Source organism: Neomonachus schauinslandi, chromosome 14 (assembly GCF_002201575.2).
Source record: "Neomonachus schauinslandi chromosome 14, ASM220157v2, whole genome shotgun sequence".
Taxonomy (NCBI): Eukaryota; Metazoa; Chordata; class Mammalia; order Carnivora; family Phocidae; genus Neomonachus; species Neomonachus schauinslandi.
Window position 1 is genome coordinate 17381803 of NC_058416.1, and position 9249 is coordinate 17391051.

Here is a 9249-nt window from a genome sequence, read left to right on the forward strand (position 1 = left end):
GGGGGGGGGGGGGGGGGGGGGGGGGGGGGGGGGGGGGGGAGGAGGTTCATGAGGATTAAATGAGACCACAAGTACATAAAGCCTTAACACAGTGCTAGGTGCAGCATAGACAATATGAAACATTAGCCAACTATTCTTGTTTGTATAAAACACAGAGGGAGGGTGTCAAAGTACTGTCCTAAGTCAGCCTGGCCTTCATTTCTATGCCATCTGCCTCACTGTAACCATCCAAAAGCTGCCACATCTAATAAGAAAGCTGTCGTTCAGACTTTAGTGTTTCACCCAGAAATCTTTTCAATGAAGTATACCTTCCAAGACGTTGTAATAAAAGACTTCAAGAAGTTAACAGTTTATATTCCCAAGTAAACTGCCAAAAAGTGCTACACATTGCCAAAAAAAAATAAAATAAAAACAAAAAGCGAAACAAAAAACTGCCAAGGAACCAAGCCAGATGCAGCAACCAGTCCAACTGTTCTGATTCCAAACCAAATCTGATGCTGGGCCCTGCATCACAAGTTTTGCTAATGTGCTAATCTCTCAACACCAAAGTCCTTCATCTGATGGCAATTTTCAAATTTGGTTTCCCTAAGGTGACCGGATTTAAATCAGTAAATATGAACTCTACCTCTCGAGGAACCTCAGCCAGTAAGACACAAAAGATAAACAGTCCACGCACTCACACAAGTAAAGTCCGTTTTAACCCCTTTCATTCTACAAGCTGGAGAGACCTAGGAGCATGGTCCTCTGTCTTGGCATCCCACCGCAATGCTTCATCACCAGCAATACTTAGAGCGAAAGAAATGTTTCTGAGATGGGACAGGACACTAAGTGCACTCCAAACACACAATGCTGTCCATCAACTTCCAAAGAAAATACAAACTAACTTTTAAGAACTGTGCTAGGTATGGACACCTATTTTGCTAAGAGATGTGTAAGATAACTCTTATGTAGCCATCAAACTGTCTTCAGGTGTGATGTTCCCCAGCACACCAAGTGTGTAAACTGAAGTGCACTCATATTTAACACGCCTTAGAAAATCAACCCTGCCATCGGTGTCCTCAGCCTGCCTGCCGTAAGAGCCTGTTAAGATCTTTCATTTGTTTTCTTACACTGCCTGATTCAGGGGGACAAAACAAGCTGTGCAAATTCAACAATTTGTTAATATTCTACGAAGGCATTCTCTGATTTTCCAAAGGCTAACCTGACGGCATGAAACCTCCCATAAAAAGCAAATACCATAGAAATGTGAAGTCATCAAAACAGCCCTGCCTTATTTTTTTTTTCACTGGGAGAAGCAGCTGAAAAAAGACAACAGATGCGACTTGTCTTTTGTAATATAATGCTGGGGAACTCAACAGTACCAGCAACATAGCCATCACTCAATCAAGAAAATGTCTTCATCACCTCATGCTGTTCCCCACACAGCCCCAACACCCCTCTAGCAACATACAGGAGTGAACCCATTCACACACACAAACACATACACACGCACCCCAATTCTGTGTATATTCCATCCTTCACTTTCACACTGGACACCAGTTAAGAAGATCTGAGTTAACTCATCTAGAGGCAAGATGTATGCTAGGTAGATGGTGACACTGGATATAAATGTAAACAAAGAATAAACAACAGGGACATGCATTGGACTCATTTATCCAGTTGAATTTCCCAAAACACTGTCAATATCTTTTTCTTCAGCACGCCATTAAAAATCATACAATTTAGAACAAGAGAGACCAGAGCTTAAGTGCAGCTGTCTTCCCCCCAATACCTCAAAAGCCCTTTGTTTCGGAATGTCTGTATCTCAGCACCTAAGAGCTCACTGCCTGCCATTTACTGCTGCTAATTAAATGGAGAAGTACAGAATGAAAAGGAAAGCTCCTCAAAGAGTAGAGGAGCCTGGGAGAGGAGAACCCCCTGGGTGAAAGAAACAATGATCCTTTTCACCCATCCCCAGGTAACTGCACCAAAAAGGGAAATTATTTTACACGAGCACAGCATGGCAAAATAATCAAAAACGTTAAATCACACATTATTTGCATTGTGATCATTCTTTGATAAACTACATACCACAGCAAGCCTTACCTAGCCCTGTGAAGAAAAAGTCATACCCCCACTCTCCCCACCCCAAGATAACTATTCCATTACACACTTACAAAGCACGCGCGCTCACACACACACACCCCCCATACCAGAGCAGCAAAGCCGATGAGAGAGAAGCCATAACGTAGGCAGGTCTAGATAATAGCCTCTCCACTAACCCCACCCCCAACACCAGAGAAAGAGGGGACCTCAGAAAAGAAAGGAGAGGAAGAAAGAGGAAGCCAGAAATCCTTGAATTTCCAGGCATCAACTTTTCATGAAATGCACAACCAGGATAGGAAATACCTCCCTGCTGAGTAATGCTTCAGGGGTTGTAAATTCACCTCTCGAAAGGGGAGCCAGACCTGAGCTCGCACCCCGCCAGATGGCAAACCCCTCCTACCTGCTCCATCCAGGCTGCGGGTCACGCCGCGCCAGCGACAGGCCTCCCACCCCCCTTTTTGGCAGAGCAACACACCAATAAGAGCCGAGCGTAGCTGAGGATCGTTTCCAAAGGGGGGAGTAGGAAACCGCGAGGAGAGAGTGAGGGTAAAAACAAAGCTCTTTCCACTCAAACCGACAGCCTTGGGGGCGTGGCTTATTTGATGTGCTTTATTAATAAAGGCGATCAATTGAGCTTTTGTCTCTCCACCTACCCCGGAGGTGCCGGGCTTTGAATCCTTGGGAGGGGGGAAAAAAAAAATGGCAGGGCTGCAAGCTTCCTCCAAGTTTCCAGTAGCACCTGCCACCAAGCTGGCCGTCCTCCCCCACCAAAAAGACCCTGAGATCCACACTCCTGGTTTCGACTCTGCAAGCCAGAGCGACAGACACACCCAGCTCGAGCGTCTTGCCCACTCCCACCGGGATAAGCACACACTCATCGGAGCACTTGCTGACACTACCACCGGAAAGTTCCGGGGGGGGGGGGGAGAACAATTCAGGTTCCTCCGCGGCCCCGGGCTCCCCCGCGCGGCGCGGGCCCCCAGGCGAGACACACATCATGGACTCCCGAGAGGCAGGGGCGAGAGGCGGAAAGTTGCCCAACAGCCCGGGAGACGCGGCTGGGAGACGAGGGGGAACAGGGGGCCAGAGAGGAGCACGCGCCCTCCTCCCACCCCCAAGGCGGGGAAGCGGCCGAGCGAACCCCGGCTCGAAGGCGTCGGGCCGCTTTATTTACAAACAATGCACTCCGCTGGGGGCTGGGGAGCGGGGGGCGCGAGCGCCGGGCAGATGGGCCCGAGCACGCCCGCCGCCGGCGCCCGGGCGTTTGGGGTTCCGCCGCAGGCGCGGGGGACGCGCACCCCGGGGGTCGGCCCAGTCCCCACCCCCTGCCGGCGCGGGACAGGAACTCCCCGGGGAGTCCCAGGCGGGAAGGGGGCGCCGCTCACCTCATCTTCCGAAAGTCCGTAGACCGGCTCCCCGAACCCGGTCGCCATGGAGCCGGCGCCCTGCGCGGGCTCCGAGGCTCTCCCCGGCGGCTGGGCTGCGGCGCGGGCGGCCGGTCTTCTGCTCGCCCGGCCTGCGCGCGTCCCGCCGGGGGAACTGCCGGACGCCGGCAGGTGAGGGAGCCCGAGCGCGCGCCCCGGCCGCTGCCTGCGCCGCTTCCTCCCGGAAGGCTGCGGGGCCGTGCGGGCTGGCGGTGCTGAGAGCGCGCCGTGCAGCGGGCGGCGGCGCGGAGCCCGCCGGGCTTTCCCTCCCCGCTCGCCCGGCCGCCGCTCTCCGCCCCTCTCGGAGCCTGCTCTCGGATCTCCGGAACCCGGCTCGCCCGCCCCCTCGCTCGCTCCCTGCGGCCCCCGCTCTCTCCGCCCAGTCCTCCGCCTCCTCCTACCCGGCGCCCAGAGGGGACCCTCCCCCCTCGCCGGGGCGGGCATACGCGCCCCCCAAGCCAATCACAGGCCGGCCTGGGGGGCGGGCCGCGGGCTGCGGGGTGGCGGGGTTCTGCCCCCACGCCCACCCCACCCCCAGGCCTTCCCAGCCGCGCTCAGGGGCTCACCCGGCCTCGGGGCTGGTCGGCCCAGGGTTGGGAGGGAAAGGAGGGTTGCGGGTGCGGGCTTGGCCTTCCGAGCTGACCCACCCTCCCTTTCCAGCTTTCCCTCTGTTTTGGGGAAGGGGCGGCCTGGGCATTTCGGGGGGGACGGTGGGCTGAAGGCATTTTCCCCGAGGGGGAAAAAAAAAAAAAACCCGCTCAGTTCATTCCTGTTCCCCATGGTCTTTTTGCCCAGAGCCCTAAGCTCGCCGTAACTGTTAAAGGGGGAAACGTGGATGTTTCGAGACCCCTTTAAATTCTTGGCAATCCCAACCAGCCGGACTCAGCTACGCTGTCCGCTCCCCGGGCCGATCCGCCCGGCCCGGCCGCCTGCCGGGGAGAGGGTGCCCCGGTGTGGCCGCGAGTCGCCACTGCCTGTGTCAACCTTACAGGACACAAAACCAACACGGCGCCCGCTCTGGGTACACACCCACCCACTCGGAAACAGACAGCCTTGTTCTTTGAATAAAAGGCAGCTCATTTGTGAGCCGCAAGGTGAAATATCAAACTCAAGTTTAAGGTTATGCTCTGCATATGCAAACCCGTAAGACGTCTTATTAGCCACCGCAGGAGTCTTCCCACATTTCAGCTACTGTTTCTTCTTTAGCAAGCAGTTCATTTTCATCCTTCAGATTTATAGGAACGCCAGAGACTACTTGAAATAAGTGAAAGAAATTCATCACTCGACTTTTTCCAGGAAGCCTCTCCTTAAATTTAGATGGTAAATGCAGTTGCGAGTTTTGGGGGGTTTTTTGGTTGTTGTTGTTTTTGCTTTTTTTTTTTTGCTTTTTTTTTAAGCAGAACATGCCATTTTTCTTTGAAAAGAAACCTCAGAATGCCTACTTGGGATTAATAGGGTGCTTTTAGAATTTTTCAAGTTAGAAAGGAGAACTCACGTGATCCATAAGTATCATTATGCCTGTTGCCAGTTACTTAACTAAAATATCTGCTGTAGGCCCTGCTAGATCGTTTTCAAAAGAAAATGGGCACAACCAACCTAACTTAAATTCTCCTTTGCCTCCCCATGACATCACAGTGGCTTAAAACAATCTGCTCTGCATATGATGGGTTTCCCTTCAAGGCTTAACCCCATGGAGTCAGCACTGTACTCAGAAGCCTTCTTGTCTACCAAAGGCAGGCCATTAAATCAATAGTACTTAGATGCCAGAAAAGCCCCACTGAGGAAAAAAAAAAAAAAATTAACCTTTAACCGGTCTCCCTGTTCATTCTTTCCAGGCCAAAGTTTTTCCACCCTTTCAGACCTAGATTCTTTTTGATAAATAAAAGGTTCTCTAACATACACACCTGTGCATACACACACACATACCCCAATTGTGACTCCTATAGGTTTCACTACTTCTTTACCCTAACTAGCCAGGCCTTTGTCAAGCGTCGTATCCTTTATGGGCGAGGGGGAACAATAATTGATTTTAAAATTTTCTATTAAAGAATTGTAACTTCTAATTACATAGGACACCCTTCCTACATCCTGGAGGTACATAGTCCCAGGCTTTATCTCTGGGGGAAGCCGTAATTTTTCGGGAAATGTAGAGGTGTGTCATACTTTCTCTCATCCTCTCTTCATCAGTCCTGCTCCCACGCCCCCACCCCAACAGCCTGCATCTCTGGCACTCTTGGGTCATATCCTTGGCCTTTCCTCAGGGATGGCAATTAGAAACGACAATATGAAACTTGCCATATGTCATTTATATTGTAGGGGTGTTTATAAAACTGTGATTTATAACATCATTCAATGGCCCCTGTAAGAAGACGCAAACAAGACGTTTCAGACCTATGAAGAAAAGCTTTCTTTCTTCCAAGGAACTGGTAAGCTTTTACAAATGGGTGACAAGAACAATTTCAAATGATTGTTTTTCTATTTACTTTGGCCACCAGGAAACTCAGGACTAACTTTATGGCCTTAAGCCATAAAAGAACGTATAAAAAATGAAATCAGTCCCCTTTGTAATTACGTACGGGTTTCCCCCAGTGCAGTGGTTCTCTATGCTGAAGGCACATTGTCACCATCTGGGGAGCTTTAAAATTACCCAGTGCCCAGTACCAAGCACTCAGTTGCCAGTGTAGGAGACTGTGATTACACTGGTTCAGGGTAGGAGCTCAGGCATCAGTAGTTTCAATGGTTTCCCAGGTGATGCTAATGTGTATTTTCTCTGCCAGTGGTTCCCAAACTTTACTGCACATAGGAACTGCACACAGGAACACTCAGGGAAGCTGTAAAACTATTATTCTCTACCCCCCTCCCCCATACACTGATCTATTTGATGTGGGGTACCACGTGGGCATCAGGATTTTTAGAGGCTCTCCAGGTGATTCTATCTAAGGTACAGCAAAATTTAGGGATCTCTAGCCTAGATAAATATTCCTACTCTTTACATATTTTCTATGATCCTGATGTTTTAAATTTAGACAAAATTGCTTATTATAAACATACTCAAATCCTTTGTGGAAGGAGATAGGATGTAAACAAATACATTTAATGTGACTAATATTGCTAATCAGTTCTTCTTGTGCCCCACCACTTGGAAGTCTCAGAATAGCAATCCAGTTTTTTTTGGGGGGGGGGGGGGAAGGGGATAGTGCAGGGAGGACAACCCTTAAGACAAACTATTTGGCATTCTCATCCAAACTGTTGTTGCATCCTCCAGTCAGGTTCCCATCTACCCAACAATTTCATAGAACCTGACTTGTAGGTTGTTCTCTAGAATTTGTTCCATTCTGTTCACTTTGGAGGCTGCTTTAAACATCTAAGATTTGATACTGTGGGTGTTTGGTAAATGCTCTTCATTGGGTCATCAGAAATGAAAAATTAGCAAGAATGATTTTAAAGTACAACGGGTAATCACAAATAGGAAATATTTTAATGTTAAGCCTCTTTACAAATTGAGTTGGTTTAGCTAACTATGTGTATCTTAATCAAGCCTGGGAAGTACCCAAAGCTGAATACATAGTGTCACATATTTGCATAAATTTCATATAAATAACACTACATTTTTCTCATCAATTTTTTGGTGACTTGGGTTCTTTAAAAAGAAAGCCCATGAAACAGTCCTTTGAAGATGGCCACGTACCTGTAAAAACTGGTGTTATCTTGGAACTTAGCTGCATTCATTGACACATAGAGAAAGCTCACAAATTTAAGGTGTTTATGATTACACGTGGAAATAAACCATGCTTCAAATTGTTGAGGAGTATAGAGATGGGTAACAAAAAGAGGCTTGTAAATAACTAATCTTTGTGTATAAAAATAGCTAAGCTTTTTAAGAACCACATCTTGCCCCTATGTGCTCTTCATTCTAGAGCTCCAAAAATATCTGAGACGTAGATATCGGATTCCTATTTTTTTCCCCAGTGTGACTAAACACTTGCCTCTTAACTGGCTATATTAGCTATTTTCCTTTTTTTTTTTTTTAGATTTTATTTATTTATTTGAGAGAGAGATCACAAGCAGGGCGAGTGGCAGGGGGAGAGGGAGAAGCAGACTCCTCCCCTGAGCAAGGAGCCCGCTATGGGGCTCCATCCCAGGACCCTGGGATCATGACCTGAGCCAAAGGCAGACACTTAACTGACTGAGCCACCCAGGCGCCCCTAGCTATTTTCCTTTTTAAATAATATTTCTAAAATAGCTAGATTTGTTTCCATATTTTTACTGTACTTTCCCTTATTTTTAAATGAATCTTTTTATTGAATTATGCTGTTGTTTTATTATATTTGTTTCCCTCTCCCAGTTGGGATGTTAACTGTTGCATTTCTATTCTTTTACTGTTTACTTTTACCATTTTATATGCATGCCTAACTTAACAAATCGAAAGTTAGTATCTTAATCTCCCATCTGAACAAAAGAAGAAGCTTAAAACACTATTTTTTATTAGCTCTTTCCATGGTATTACTATCCATGTGACTAGTGTCATCAACCTACCCAACTCCACCCCTCTAAAGTCTTGAGTTTGTGAATAATTTTGGGGGCAACTGGGGGCCAGGACAACCCTTAAGAAAAACTCCATAGTCTTATCCAAGGTAAAAGGACGGTCTCATTCTCTATACTTTGAAGATGCTGTTGCTCTGATTTCTGGCTTCCATTGCTAATGATGAATGGGCACCTCTTAGTCTAATTATTGTTCCTGTGTAGGTCATTTGTTTTATCTTTAACTGCTTTTCATTGTTGTTCTGAACTTTCTATAATTTGTTTATACCTGGCTTTCCTCTTACTTATCCTGCCTAACCTACTTTGCGCCTTATCTGTGGATTTAAGTTTTTTTATTATTTCTGGCGAGTGCTCAGCTTTCATCTCTTCAGATATTGCTCTTTTTCCATTCTCGATATTTGTCCCTCTGGGATTCCAATTGACCACATGTAGACTTTCTCATTCTATTGTCAGTATCTCTTACGCTCTTTAACATATCCCACCTCCTTGTCTGTCTGTGCTGCATTCTAAGGGATTTATGCAGATCTCTCTTCTGCTTTGCTAAGTAACTATTTAGTTGAGTGTAGTTTTTTTGTTTAGCCCATCAATTGAGTTTTTTATTCAATAATTATGTTTTTCATATCTAAAAGTTCTATTTTTGTAATCAGCCTCATCATTCTTGATAGTTTCTTATTTTGTTTCCAAACTTTACTTCATTAAACAAGTCATAACTAATTTTTATTCTTTGCTAATTCCAATATGTAAAAGTTTGGAATGTGTCTCTTCTGGTTTCTGCTGATGCTCACCCATCGTGACTTCATGCCATGTGTGTTTATCGTAAATTAATGTGGTTGTCAATTTATTTGGTTAATCTTAGTCTATGGGAATCCAAAGTGGATTTGTGTTTGCTTCTAAGACCGGGGCACTACCACCCTGAGACCACTTTATCCTCATTTCCGAGTCTTGATTTCAGACAGAAGTCTCAGGTTCAGCCACTTGCCTAAAAACTACCCTCCCCTTAATTGCAGTGCTGATACTGCATTTACTGCAGCATTCTTTGGTTTCAGCTAACTTTTTCAGGATGGAGGAGTATGGCACATTCATTATTATTCAGCAGATATTCACTTCCTCCCCTTCAGGAGGAATAAATGTTCCTGCCCCAGTGATATTACACTTGACCACATAACTTACTCCGTTCGATGCCATGTGAGCAGAAGGC

At 46.8% G+C, this 9249-nt stretch overlaps 1 protein-coding gene across 1 annotated transcript in view; it reads right to left on the minus strand.

Moving 5' to 3' along the window:
- NEDD4L (NEDD4 like E3 ubiquitin protein ligase) overlaps positions 1-3531 on the minus strand; it is a 333752-nt gene extending 330221 nt beyond the window's left edge. The window contains exon 1 of the mRNA XM_021686142.1: positions 3471-3531. Coding sequence (XP_021541817.1) covers positions 3471-3518 — 48 coding nt within the window. The 5' untranslated portion in view covers positions 3519-3531. The remainder of the gene's footprint in view (positions 1-3470) is intronic.
- Positions 3532-9249: the final 5718 nt, after the last annotated feature.